Source organism: Anolis carolinensis, chromosome 6 (genome assembly GCF_035594765.1).
Source record: "Anolis carolinensis isolate JA03-04 chromosome 6, rAnoCar3.1.pri, whole genome shotgun sequence".
Lineage (NCBI taxonomy): Eukaryota > Metazoa > Chordata > Lepidosauria > Squamata > Dactyloidae > Anolis > Anolis carolinensis.
In genome coordinates, this window is record NC_085846.1 from 38,756,604 (window position 1) to 38,771,520 (window position 14,917).

At 42.0% G+C, this 14,917-nt stretch overlaps 1 protein-coding gene across 2 annotated transcripts in view; it reads left to right on the top strand.

Annotated features, from left to right (window-relative positions):
- scn4a (sodium voltage-gated channel alpha subunit 4) overlaps window positions 1–14,917 on the top strand; it is a 101,398-nt gene that overhangs the window by 16,452 nt on the left and 70,029 nt on the right. For both annotated transcript variants that reach the window (XM_062984366.1, XM_008113208.3), the window contains exon 2: window positions 13,708–14,026. In XM_062984366.1, the coding sequence (XP_062840436.1) occupies window positions 13,763–14,026 (264 nt within the window). In that variant the 5' untranslated portion in view covers window positions 13,708–13,762. The remainder of the gene's footprint in view (window positions 1–13,707; window positions 14,027–14,917) is intronic.

Here is a 14,917-nt window from a genome sequence, read left to right on the forward strand (position 1 = left end):
TGGACAACGTCGGCTCTTCGGCTTAGAAATGGAGATGAGCACCAACCCCCAGAGTCGGTCACGACTGGACTTGACGTCAGGCGAAAACCTTTACCTATATGGCTGGAGTTACACTTTAAAATTTACCGGCTCTGACTTACATACCTACAGACTTACAAACCTACAGAACCTATCTGGTTCATAACTTGGGAACTGCCTATACGTACACTCGGAAGTTAAATTCCATCGATTTCCAAATATCTTCCTATCCAGTTAAGTATTCCTAGGACTGTAGCTTTAACATCCTTCTGTCATGTACAATTTCTTCTGCGACTAGGAGTCCTCAAAACCACCCAGACTATGTCCTCCTGTTACTTTTTAAACTTGTGTTCCGGATGGGCATTTCAATACTATCTCTTGTTTCACCTCCAAGGATGTAATTCTTAGCACTAGCAGCTAAGTCAGCTTCCTTCAGGACGTCAGATTAATCCCGGAAAGAGGAGGGTGGTTCTTTGTACAGGTTTCAGAGCAGGAAGTTTGACAGAATAATGTATGCCATCAAAACCACAGAAGGAAATGGTCTCGGCCAAGGGGCATTGGGTTACAGGGACAATTTTAGGTGTGGGAGAGGCCTGTGTTTTCAAGTTGCCTTTAACCTACTGGTTAGAATGAGTCATGCTCGGGATTGAGGTCCACCTGAAAACCTTGCCCTGGCAGCCCTTACAACTGGATCTGAAATATGTGTCCTGGCCGTAATTGCCCATAGTGAGAATAGAAGAAACGCATAATTGCCCATAGTGAGAATAGTTGGAAATGTTCTATCTCTGCTGGGGCAAAAGAGATCATGGCTGCATACATACTAGGACCCTTCTGCTATAGCTTTTCAAGTTTTTTTTTTTTTGAGGAATCAGAATTCAGACAGTTGCTTCACGTTGCACTTATATAATGCTATGTTATCCACTATTGTTTGTCGCTATAGATGAGACCATCTGTAATGTTTATTCAGAAGTACTGGTTCAAAAAGTGCATGTAATATTAATTAGTAGCTTCTTTATAATTTCTTTATTTCTTCATCTTTTATATGTTTTTATGGATTAACTACTCCCGCATTTCTGTCCTCCACAGGAAAGGCTTTAGCTGGTTTCTTCCTAGCTTTATTTGTTTCAAAAGCATATTTCACAATACAAAGGGAAGTGGGAAGCTACCCAGGAAAATCAGTAATTGTGACATATTTTCTGACCTCATTGAACTTCTAATATCAAACTCATTTTTACCAAGGGCTACATCAGCCTTATAGTTGCCTTCAAAGAGCCGTTGAAGTTTTTAATATATTGACCAGTGCTCTTTTATTTTTACCCAATTGGGTTCTTAGGTGTTATTGAATGGTAATTGCCATCACTTTTGATTATTTGCCATGCGAACTGGGGATAATAGGAATTGTTACCCAATAGCACTTGTGACTCTGAGGTTGAGGAAAGGCTAAAGGACATTTTAAAGTCAGACAAGCCTTGTATCTAAATTCAAACCTCACTATCCTGATAAAACAGAACACAGTACAACCTTCCAGATGTTCCTGTATCACAACCCCCATCAACTCTAGTCATCATGCTTAATGATGAGGAATACAGGGGTTATAGTCCAGCATCTGGGGATCCCACATAAAAATGACTTGGTGAGTCAGATTTGGCCCACAGGTCTTGAGTTTGACACATGTGTATTAAGGATTAGTATGGTCTACATTTGTGGTTAGTTTATTTATCGTGTCAGAAGCGAACCGAGGGTACAAGTTGTAATGTATTTGATTGAAGTTCCGGGTTTTAGCCTGCCACTTTTGGACTCTCACTTGCTGAGGTGTTCCTGCAAGTATCATTGATGATCTTAGAAAACTATTTCTTGATGTAAGGCGTTGGCGTGCTGGCTGATATCCGAACAGGGGATGGGCCAGAGATGTCACTGCCTTGGTGCTTTCATTGTCGGCTGCTACTTCCCAGCGGATGTCAGGTGGTGCAATGCTAACTAAACAGTATAATTTCTCCAGTGGTGTGGGACATAGACATCCTGTAAAAATACAGCATGTCTCATTAAGAGTCACACCACTGTTTTAACGTGATGAGATGTATTCTACACTGGGCATGCGTATTCAACAGCAGAGTAGCAAAGCGCAAGAGCAGATGTTTTCATTGTCTCTGGTTGTGATCCCCAGGATGTGTCAGTCAGCTTTCGTGCGATGTTATTTCTAGCACCCACTTTTTGCTTCATAGTCAAGCAGTGCATCTTGTAAGTCAGAGCACGGTCCAGGGTAACTCCCAAGTATTTTGGTGTGCTGCAATGCTCCAGTGGAATTCCTTCCCAGGTAATCCTCAAAGTTGAAATGTTTGTCTGTTCTTAAGGTGAAAGGCACATGTCTGTGTTTTAGATTAATTAGGGATCAACTGGTTTTCCCTGTAATAGGCAGTAAGAGCACCTCAAGCTTCAGAGAGCTTCTGTTCAACCATTTCAAAGCTCCCTGTTTGGGTGGTGATGGCATGATTATCAGCATAGATGAAACTTTTTGTCCCTTCTGGCAGTGGCTTATCACTTGTGTAAATGTTAAACATTGATGGAGCAAGCATGCTTCCCTGAGGCAGGCCGTTCTTCTGTTTTCGCCATCTGCTTTTCTGGCCCTGGAACTGAACAAAAAAGTTCCTGTTTTGTAGCAAATTTTCTATGAAGCGAGTGAGGTGGTAGTCCTTTGTGATATAAGTTTTTCTCAAGAGATGGTGATGATTTACATTGTAGTAAGCTGCTGACAGGTCTATGAAGACAGCTCATGTAATCTGCTGCCTTTCAAACCCATTTTTCTATGTGTTGAGTCAGGTTTAACCGTTGTGATGTGCAGCTTTTGCCTTTCCTGAAGCCAGTTTGCTGTGGAATCATACATGGTTATGCTATGTGGTTAAACATAAATTTGTGATTAATATTATGCAGGGTGTAATGTTCACTCCTATTTCTTCAACCTACTGAAAATCCCCCAGAATTAAGCCAGTCTCCTGACAATCAGGGCATGTCACTTTTCTTCTTGGAATCATGGTTTACAGATAAATTTCACACCATACCCCTCTCCCATTTGTTCCTAATATGCTGTAATGCCTGAGTAAAAAGGTATTACAATAGCAAAACATATAGTGTTATCATATGTCTAGTTCTGTGTTGATTCTGCAACATTGGGTGCATCTACACCTGGGCTAAAATCCTGGTAATAAGGATTAAAATCTCATCATTCCAGAAGAAATAAAAAATGAATGCTACATTGCACATCAAGAAATTAGAGGAAAGAGCCACAAGGAGGAAACTCCTCATGAAAAGCTCACTATCACTAAAGAACTATTATAGCACATTAACAGTACACAGTTACACATAAGATAAGCTGGTGCTCTCCTTGTATTTTAAATTACACAAAAATCACCACAAATCAAATGAGAAAATACAAGAGGAAGCACACACAAAAAATATTGAAATGGAAAAGAAAATCCAGACATTACCCTCATGAAGTGGAGAGCAAATTTATTTGCATCCTGTTGATTAATCTCAACTAAGATACACTCCTTGAATCAGTTGTTGACCAGGGTAAACACATCGGCAGATTACACTGATTTAGTAGATCTATTCTAGTAAAGATTACCAACATGGTTGAGGCTACTACATATATCCATTCTAAATTAACTAGATTGTGAGGCTATGCTTGAGTCTCATTTAAGAGAGGAAAGTGAGATATAAATATAAATATAATCATAATCATACATTAGCTATAAAAAGTAAGGTTTCTTTCATGTCAGGAGTGACTTGAGAAACTGCAAGTGGCTTCTGGTGCGAGAGAATTGGCTGTCTGCAACGACGTTGCTCAGGGGACACCCAGATGTTTTGATGTTTTTACCATCCTTGTGGGAGGCTTCTCTTATGTCCCTGCATGGAGCTGGAGCTGATAGAGGGAGCTCATCCGCTCTCTCCTCGGGTTGGATTCAAACCGGCAACCTTTAGGTCAGCAACCCAACCTTCAAGTCAGCAGTCCTGCCAGCACAAGGATTTAACCCACTGTGCCATTGTGCAAAAGTAAGTGAATAAAATCTGCCAGTTTGGAATTAGATGGCCAAAGTGGAAGCAAACCGTGGCTGATCTGCAACCTATGAAGATAAAATTGGTTAATCTGAAACTGTTGTATTGCTTTGGACTTGCCTGTACCCTTTATGGTAGCCAACTTACTTACTTACTTAGGCGATCCCTCGTAGGCCGAGGATGATGGTCCTCCGTTTCCGTTGTCTTGAGGGTGTGTCCGTAGGTGGCTGAAGATTCTTGAGCCACATGTTCTCCCGCAGTGAGGACATTGGTTTCCAGGTGGAAGGCGGTCCCGGTCAGGGTTGGCTTGACGCGCCTTCCTCTTGGCACGTTTCTCCCTTAAGTTCTCCATTCATACCTCTTCGAACTCTGCAGCACTGCTGGTCACAGCTGACCTCCAATTAGAGCTCTCAAGGGCCAGGGCTTCCTAGTTCTCAGTGTCTATGCCACAGTTTTTAAGGTTGGCTTTAAGACCATCTTTAAATCTCTTTTCCTTCCCATCAACATTACGTTTTCCATTCTTGAGTTGGGAGTAGAGTAACTGCTTTGGGAGATGGTGATCGGGCATTCGGACAACGTGGCCAGTCCAGTGGAGTTGATGGCATAGAAGCATCGCTTCAATGCTGGTGGTCTTTGCTTCTTCCAGCACGCTGGCATTTGTCCGCCTGTCTTCTCAAGAGATTTGCAGGATTTTCCTGAGGCAACGCTGATGGAAACGCTCCAGGAGTTGAGTGTGATGTCTGTACACAGTCCACGTTTCACAGGCGTAGAGCAGGGTTGGGAGAACAATGGCTTTGTAAACAAGCACCTTGGTATCTCTACGGATGTCCCGATCATAAAACACTCTCTGCTTCATCCGGAAAAATGCTGCACTCACAGAGCTCAGGCGGTGTTGTATTTCAGTGTCAATGTGGAGAGGTGGCTGTCAAGGTAGCGGAAATGGTCAACGTTTTCTAATGTTTCACCATTAGGCTGTATTCCTGGCATTGAAGAGGGATTAGCTGGTGCCTGTTGGAAGAGCACTTTGGTTTTCTCAATGTTCAATGAGAGGCCGAGCTTCTCGTATGCTTCGGCAAAGGTGTTTAGAGTGGCTTGTAGGTCTTCTTCTGAATGGGCACAGACTACGTTATCATCGGCATATTGGAGTTCGATAACAGATGTTGTGGTGACCTTGGTTTTGGCTTTCAGTCTGCTGAGGCTAAATAGCTTGTCATCTATCTGATATCTGATTTCCACTCCGATGGGAAGCTTCCCATCAACAACGTAAAGTATCATAGTGATGAAGATAGAAAATAAGGTTGGGGCAACTAACTAAGATGGTTGGGCAGTCAACTAAGGAATTATCTGATTTAGAATTTAAAATCAGTAAAATCCCACGTTGAAAGTATCAATCTATGGTAAGTGTGGTATTAGCAAAAGCTGGCTCTTAACATCTTTTTTCAGATTGAGCTCTGGAAAACGAAGGCCCTCATCAGACACAGACAATGTGTGATGGGAACTGTCAGATTGTCCCATGTTAGATCATTGTAGTGATGTCAATGTGTGGGTGTTCTTGTGGGTAGTCTCGAAATGTACCTCGGTGTTCCTTTTCTCACCGTTAATCCTCTTGCATGAAACTTTTACAGTAATTAAAAAAAGAATTTCTTCTTCAGGAATTGTGATATATTATCAGTTTGCTATAGTTATATTTTCCCCCTTTTTAGACCTAGATTTCAGACTTCCACAATTTTGGGATTTTCCCTTTTTTAAGTAAAAAAGAAAACTGCCAGAAAACTTTAGTTTTCCTTTTTGATGATACATTTCTGGTGCTGTCTTAAGTACATTGCATCAATTTATTTGGCATCTGCAGATTTTAAAGTCATGACACCTCGATACAGAGATAGATGGATAGATGACTGGCAGTTAGTTGAACAGTCAAGCTCCGAGTGTTTATATAAACAAAGATATGCCCACACCCTTAACAGGGCCTACCCAAAGCATGTTGCTGCCTGAGGTAGAGTAGCATTTTGTCTTACCTCTGCTGGCCAAGATATATACCACTCAGACATAATTTAGCTTCTAGAGTGGTGATTCAGATGGAGAGGAGGAAGTACATTGCCAGGAATCTACTTCTCTTGATCTTGATGATCTTTCTGAATCTGAGGAACCAGGGGCTGAGGCAGAGGTCCGTGTAAGGAGACTGCAGACAATGAAGACCCACTGACATCATTGATTAAGCAACAAACATACAAAGAGAGATTGTGCCACTCCCAGTGGTTATTAAGTAGGAGATGTTGACCAAAGTACACACCTTTGTCTGGAAATAGCTGGCTATAAATCTCACAGCCACTCCCCAGCAACTTTGTTGCTTTCAATCCTTTTTGGGGGTTATAGCAATATCTTTCAATGTTTATCTTTTCCTGGCCATGGACTGGCTATAATTTATGACTGGTTTACATCTTGCTGGCTTTGTTTACCTGGATTATTGTCTTCCTGAACAACTTCTGGACTGGCTAATACCCTGTTTCCCCCCAAAATAAGACAGGGTCTTATATTAATTTTTACTCCCAAAGATGCTTTAAGGCTTGTTTCCCGGGGCAGTCTTATTTTTCCAAATTGAATTTTTAAATGAACTATATCTAGGGCTTATTTTTGAAATAGGGCTTCAAGCATCCCCAGAAATGCTGAAAAATCATGATATGTCTTATTTTCAGGGTAAGTCTTAGTTTTGGGGAAACAGGGTAATCACTCTGTTACTTCTGCTTTCATCCTGATGGATTCTTCGCGACTAACCTAGACATATGAGCAGTGGTGATTTTCATATCATTGGCAATGGATTTCAATTTAGACTTTTAAAAACTATCCAGAAAGCAAAGCCTATTTCGGGAGTAGGGACAGCACTTAGAATAACCACTTTATCACTGGAGTGGATTCAACACCCAACTGACTCATGATCTATTCACTACTAATGCTTGGGAGACAGACGCTCCCTTAAACATTTCTCCCTGAGATATTCTGTTGTGAGACCACAAAGCACTCTGCCTAATGCTAGGACTGGCACTGGTGGATTTATTTTTTTCAGTAACTGCTTGGATATGCTTAATTCTGAGCTGGATTATTCATGTGGCATTCTTGGGTATCTGGCAGCTGGATCTAGATGTCTGTTGTTGATGGATGTGTAGAGTCCAATACCAGTACACACTATATTTTCCAGTTTGAAAACAGAAATGTACTGGTAAACCAAAATTCGCATAGAAAAAAATTGCTAATTTCATTACATTGTTCCTTGGCACGTCTTGCTATGTTTTACTAGAAAACTGTCCTATTGTTATGGTGTCCTCTATTTGAAACGTTGTCGTACTGCAAGTTTAATCTGAAAATGTGGAAAATATACTTTTTGGAATGAAATGGGAGGGGTGTGTCTGGAAATAATGACTTTTTCTATGTTTACATGTGTATCCATACCACACATTTGTGATCTCTTTAGTTTTCCTTTTTGGTGAAACATTTCTGGTGCTGTCTAAAGTGCATTGCATCAATTTATTTGGCATCTACAAATTTTAAAGCCATTGACAGCAAGATACAGAGATAGATGGATAGACGACTGGTGAAAACCTGTAATATTCAAGATATGCTTCAGCACCTGCAGTGTGGGAAGTGGCAGCCGGCAGCATGTTGTGGGAAAGTCAGTGAACAGCTATGAGAAGAAGGCTTCTGGAATGGGGCTTGCATGCAGGACAGGACATAGGTGTGGCTGGCAAGTGGCAGGCTAGTAAGCCTGAGCCTTCCTTCCATCATATGTGCCCCTCTTCCTCCCTCTTTCGTTTCCTCCCCTTTCTTGGGAGGAATGGCCTGAGTCATCTTGTTGCTGAAACCCGACTCCTTCCGTGATGGCCCACAGCAGCTGGAGAAACAGCCAGCACAAAACTTGAGTCTCAAGACTGACCGGCTGGCTGCGTATAAAGAGGCCGGATGACCCCAATGGGAGCTGCTGCCTCAGAGGCCAAGTTCGGCAAACCCAAGGCAGGGAGAATATTTATGCACCTCCTCCTCCTGGCAGTGGAGACCCTGTCCCTACTACAACTTTTGTCCTCTGTTTCCGCCCTTTAAATTCTTTGCATGCTTGGGAATTCAGAAAGATGACTTAATAAAAGATTAAAGTCAACATATGCATTACAGCATTAATCTACAAAGTGCCTTATGGCCTTTACTGAGCTCTCCATAGTCTTGTAAGATAGGTCAGAGCTATTTTGATGGTGAAAACAGGGCACCAAGGCTGAAAATAATTCCAGCTTGAAACTGTTTATGAGATGTTAGATAAAAAACAGCACCACTGTATTTTTTTGTTTGTTTGTTACGAAGAATTTTCATGAATGTTGGGACATATAATGATTGGCAGCGTGTGAGCTGTGAAGTCTCTGTTCTAATCTTATCCCAGCCACAAGTTTCCAACTTGGCTGAAGTAAAGCCAATGTTTCCTTTAATTCAGTCCTGCATCTACAAATTTGGAAATAATTAGTCCGCCACCTTATAGGGCTGTTGGAAGGATTATTGTGACAAGTAATACAAATATTTAAATTCATTACTACTGCTGTGTGCGCAGAGCCAGTATCCGCAATGTTATTTATTCATGTCCAACAAGATATGACCTCTATAGACATTTTAAGATCCTCTAGTGCAGAGCTTTCCAAATTGTGTGTCATGACACGTTTGTGTGTCACCTGCAGTATGTAGGTGTGTTGCACAAATGAAACCTCAAGTCTATGTGAAAAAATTGACAGCACGGGAGTTCTCCTGGACTCATCGCTGAACCTGGAACCCCAAGTTTCAGCGGTGGCAAGGGGAGCATTTGTACAATTAAAATTTGTGCGCCAGCTGTGCCTGTACCTTGGGAAGTTAGACTTGGCCATGGTGTTCCATGCTCTAGTTACATCCCCAATAGATTACTGCAACACGCTCTACATGAGATTGCCTTTGAAGACTGTTCGGAAGCTCCAAATGGTCCAACGGTCAGCAGCTCACCGGAGCAGTGTACAGGGAGCATACAACATCCCTGTTACATCAGCGCCACTGGCTGCCAGTCTGCTACCGAGCACAATTCAAAGTGCTGGCTTTAGCCTATAAAGCACTAAACGGTTCCTGCCCAGCTTACCTGTCTGAACATATCTCTGCCTATGAACCATCTCAGAGATTAGGATCATCCAGGGAGGCCCTGCTCTCAGTCCCATCTCCTTTGCAGGCGTGATTGGTGGGAACAAGAGACAGGACCTTTTCAGTGGTGGCCCCCCAGCTATGGAACCCAGCAATATTAGATCAGCCCCCTCCCTCCTAGTCTTCAGAAGAAAGGTAAAAACTTGGCTGTGGGATCAGGCTTTTGGTGAATAGTGAAGCTCAATAACAGATTTGGGAATATCTGACTATGAAATGGCTTGGACTATGATTATGGATAGCGTGATTTTAGATGGCTGATTCTCTCACACCAGAAGCTACTTGCAGTAAATTCCCAATTTGCTTCTGACATGATAAAAAACATTATCTGTGGGAGCTGGATTCTGTGACAGTGGAGTAAATCCACTCCTCATTTTATTCAGAATTTTAAAGGAGCTTTCCAAAATATGTTTGTGTACTTAAATTTAACATTTAGGCATAAAAAAGAGCAGTTTTATTACCCTATTAATATGGAAGCCACCAGCTACTATCTATCATACTGCTATAACTGAAAATGATGTAAGAAAAAAGGCAATTGCAGCACTATGGGCAGTTGGTTACAAATGGCAGGAAGATGGGTCAGAATTCCTGTAGAGAAAATTCTGTGTGCTAGGTGTGTTTGCATATCGGTTGTTCATGTCGTATTTTAGTTGGCAGGAAGAAAACAGCTGCCAGTGGCAATAGCCTCTTTACTAATTATTTTGAAGTTACCTACCAAATCATAAGGTTTTTGGGGGTTGACAACCCCTTACTGTGCCTAGTCTTTATTCAATGAGCAATCTGTAACAACACTAGTAGAAGCTGACACCCAAATGCATGGGAAGCCTACACATTACGGTATCTAGTTTCCTGGGTCTTCTGCAGACAAAGATGAGCCAGCTTGTGAAAGAAACCAGGCAGGGTTATGGAGATGGAGTTCTTCACGAGTACAATGTTTTGTATTTATTTTTAGTTCACTGTGTTTTGAACAGTTTTGATTCCCATGCAGTCCCCAACAGTCAATATCAACCCAGTTTTTACAAATATATTTGTGCAAGTATAATAACCATCTCATCACATGAGGTGCTTTTAGCATCCTAGGACACTCTCAGGATGCTTCCTCCTTGGAGCCCCACACTGCCCATCACACATCATACAGCAACTGGTGAATTGGACTGAGGAACCTCATACATGTGATGAGATGCTAAAGGGGGCAGAAACTCCCCACAGGAATTACTTCTAGCTCAGCATTTCTCAACCTGGGGGTCGGGACCCCTGGAGGAGTCGTGAGGGGGTATTAGAGAGGTCACCAAACATCATCAGAAAACACATATTAATTCACGATGCTCTCCAAAGGTAGGTGAACTACATCTCCCCCAAATCATTGTCAATTCCTCCCAAATCCTTCCATTATTTTCTTTTGGTCATGGGGGTTCTATGTGGGATGTTTGGCCCAATTCTATCATTGGTGGGGTTCAAGGGGCTCTTTGATTGTAGGTGAACTATAAATCCGAACAACTACAATTCCCAAGGTCTATTTTCTCCAAACTCCACCAGTGTTTAAATTTGGGCATATTGCATATTTGTACCATGTTTGGTCAAGAGCACCATTGTTTGAATCCACAGTACTTTCTGGACGTAGGTGTATTACAACTCCAGAACTCAAGGTCAATGCCCACCAAACCCTTCCAGTATTTTTGTTGGCCATGGAAATTCTGTGTGCCAAGTTTGGTTCAATTCCATCGTTGGTGGGTTCAGAATGCTCTTCGATTGTAGGTGCACTAGAAATCCCAGCAACTACTACTCCCAAATGACAAAATCAATCCCCCCAACCCCACCAGTATTGGGTATTTGTGCCAAATGTGGTCCAGTGAATGAAAGTACATCCTACATATCAGATATTTACATTACGATTCGTAACAGTAGCAAAATTATAGTTATGAAGTAGCAATGAAAATAATTTTATTGTTGGGGGGGGGGTCACCACAGCATGAGGAGCTGTGTTAAGGGGTTGCGGCATTAGGAAGGTTGAGAACCACTGTTCTAGTTCATTGTACAAATGTTAGTAAAAGGTAAAGTCCAGTCGTGTCCGACTCTGGGGGTTGGTGCTCATCTCCATTTCTAAGCCGAAGAGCCGGCGTTGTCCGTAGACATCTCCAAGGTCATGTGGCCGGCATGACTTCATGGAATGCCGTTACCTTCCCGCCGGAGCAGTACCTATTGATCTACTCACAATTGCATGTTTTCAAACTGTTAGGTTGGCAGAAGCTGGAGCTAACAGCGGGCGCTCACTCCGCTCCCTGGATTTGAACCTGGGATCTTTCGGTCTGCAAGTTCAGCAGCTCAGCGCTTTAAAACACTGAGCCACCGGAGGTTCTTGTACAAATGTTACAGCTACATAAAAGGCATTTAGTGTGGACTCACCCTAGACATTTCAGGGTTTATTTTCAAGAAAGCTAAGCAAAGAAGGAATATCAGGGTAAAGACTTGAAAACTGGTGTTATTTTCCACAAGATTCAGGCAGGACACATCTGTATGTTTCTTTACACTCACCCCGATTTTTGTTTGTTAGTGTCAGCATTCAAAGAACCATAACTTTTCTTTGGGCTAAGCTTGAATCGAAAATGCTTGCCTCCACTTTTGCAGGGCCATCTTCACCTCCTTTTTCAGAGATGGAACTTACCATAGCAAATAGGAGATGACAGCAATCTTTCTGCAATGGTTAAAAATGGTTAAAAAGACATTCTTGCTTCTATCTTGCAATTATTGCAATAGTCTCCAAACACTTAGAAAGGAATGCTGTGATTACTAAAACTCAACATGGATTTCTCAAAAGCAAGTCATGCCAGACTAATCTTATCTCTTTTTTGATAGTCACAAGTTTGGTAGATGCAGGGAATGCTGTGGATGTTGCATATCTTTATTTCATTAAGGCCTTCGACAAAATACCCCATGACCTTCTTGCAAACAAACTAGTCAGATGTGGGCCAGGCAATGCTACTATTTGGTGGATTTGCAATTGTTTAAGTAACCAAACCCAAGAGGTGCTCACCAATGGTTCTTCTTCATCCTGGAAAGAAGTGACTAGTGGGGAGCCGCAGGGTTTGGTCCTGGGCCCAGTACTGTTCAATGTTTTTATTAATGGCTTGGATGAAGGTTTAGAGGGTGTGCTTATCAATTCTGCAGATGACACCAAATTAGGAGGGATAGCTAATACTTCAGAGGACAAGATCACAATTTAAAATAAACTCAACAGATTGGAGACCTGAGCCAAAACTAACAAAATGCATTTCAACAAGGACAAATGTAAGATACTACATTTGGGCAGAAAAAATAAAATGCAAAGATACAGAATGGGTGATGCCTGGCTCAACAACAATCCATGTGGAAAAGATCTTGAAGTCTTCATGGACAACAAGTTGAATATGAACCAACAGTGTAATGCAGCGACTAAAAAAAGCCAGTGGGATTTTGGGCTGCATCAGAAGGAGTATAGTGTCTACATCGAGGGAAGCTTTGGTTAGACCTCACCACAGTTCAAAAGAGATATTGACAAGCTGGAAGGTGTCCAGAGGAGGGCAACTAAAATGATCAAAGGTCTGGAGACCATGAATCTCTGTGAGAAGCGACTTAAAGGGACATGTTTAGCCTGCAGAAGAGAAGGTTGAGAGGAAACATGATAGCCATGTATAAATATGTGAAATGGTGTGATAAGGAAGAGGGAGCAGACTTGTTGGCCCATGTGGTCTCTTCCAACTATAGTAAGCAATTGCAGACTCTAGCCATATTTTATTTTTTCACCAATAGTAGCTACTGAAATGATGGGGTGACAAATTTGTATGGCTGGAAGCTATTGGCAGAATTGTTACAAAAGTGCAGACGAATGAGGTGCTAAAAGCCAGTGATAATAGACTGGATCGTGTCCATTCAGACACCAGATGTAGAATTTTCTGAGATGCCCCACTAGTGAAACAAACACATATGCAGTGATCCTTGGGTTTCAGGACTCTCTGTAGATACCCAAATCCATGGATGCTCAGGCTGCATTATATATAACGGCATAATAAAATAGTATCCCTTATATAAAAAGGCATTATTTTCCCTCCATCCTAACCTCTCTGAGGTCTGTGTGTGACTCAAATCTTGGGCTCCCTCCCCTGTAAATAGATAGCTATTAGAGAAGAGTGGATTAGAAATATTCTGATACATTTTCTAATTATCTACTAAAAACAAATATATAAGAGAACACTAAAAATGGCACATCCAATTCTTTGATCCGAAGTGTTATAAAGTGCTTCTTCATTTTGTTGTATGTTTAATGCATTTCCTCCCAAACAATTACAGGTGACATGCGGTATGCATTTTGGAGGTCCCCCATCAATACACAAGCTTCTCCCATGAATATTTTCACAGGGGAAAACAAGGGTATGTCTTCCAAAGTGAAACCTTCTGTCTTCCTTGTCTTTACAGCTTTCCCATTATCCCGTGACACTTGGCAGAAAGGGTCCAGGAACAGAATGCCAAGATGGCACCCCCGCCAATACCCCCTGGTCCCGACAGTCTGCGCCGATTGACTCGCGAGTCCATTGTCGAAATAGAGAAGCGGTTTGCTGAGGAGGAAGCCAAGAAGTTGAAGCCGCCAGAGGAGACTCTTGAGGAAGTAGTAGAGCGCAAACCCCGCAGTGATTTGGAGCAAGGGAAAAGTCTCCCCCTCATTTATGGAGACCCTCCTCCAGAACTTCTTGGGGTGGCCCTGGAAGAGCTGGACCCATTCTACAGTGATAAGAAAGTAAGTAGGAAGTGCCAGGTTGGAAGAGGTAAGGGACAAAAACTGCACCACGAATTATGATGCCAGTATGGTAAAGAGATATGGATGGCTCTTGTGGTCTTCTCCATCTCTATGATTCTATGAACACTGATGACATGAATCCAATGAAACCAAGAGAACAAAACACAAGTTAAGATGATGGTGATGATGGTGATGGTGATGGTGTATGTGTATTAATGGGAGGGAGCTTATCAAGTACTATACAACCTACAGTGCAAAAGTCTATGGACTTTATCCCATGTGGGGGTATGGTCATATAATCGAGGTGTTTAGTCTTATAGCATTGCAAATCATTATGTTCCGTTTTAAGGCAATTACCTTCAAAGGGTCTTGGCTCAGGAGGGAAATCAGGCAGAAAAACTCAGTCTTGTGAGAGATGCAAAAAGCAAAGTTTATTTTCACCACAGCTGTGAGAAGGCGGGACAGCCGTACACCCCAAAAGGTTTGTACTTGCAAATGGCTGCCGCAAAGGCATGTCGCAGCAAACAAAGAATTTATACCTTTTGCTTATCTAAAATTGACCAATGGCTGAGGGTCTTCCTCACCTTCTACACCCACTTGGCATAAGTGATACCTGTGACCTCACTTGTTGATTTCAAGCTAACTTTTGGTCTTGTGACTTTCTGGAGAAAGGCACCAGCTCACAGGAAGGGAGTAATTCCTACATAACATTACCATGTATTGGACTGCATTTTCTATTTGTTGTAAAACATGATGTTTTGGTGCTTAATTTGTAAAATCATAACCTAATTTGATGTTTAATAGGCTTTTCCTTAATCCCTCCTTATTATCCAACATATTCGCTTATCCAACATTCTGCCGGCCCGTTTATGTTGGATAAGTGAGACTCTA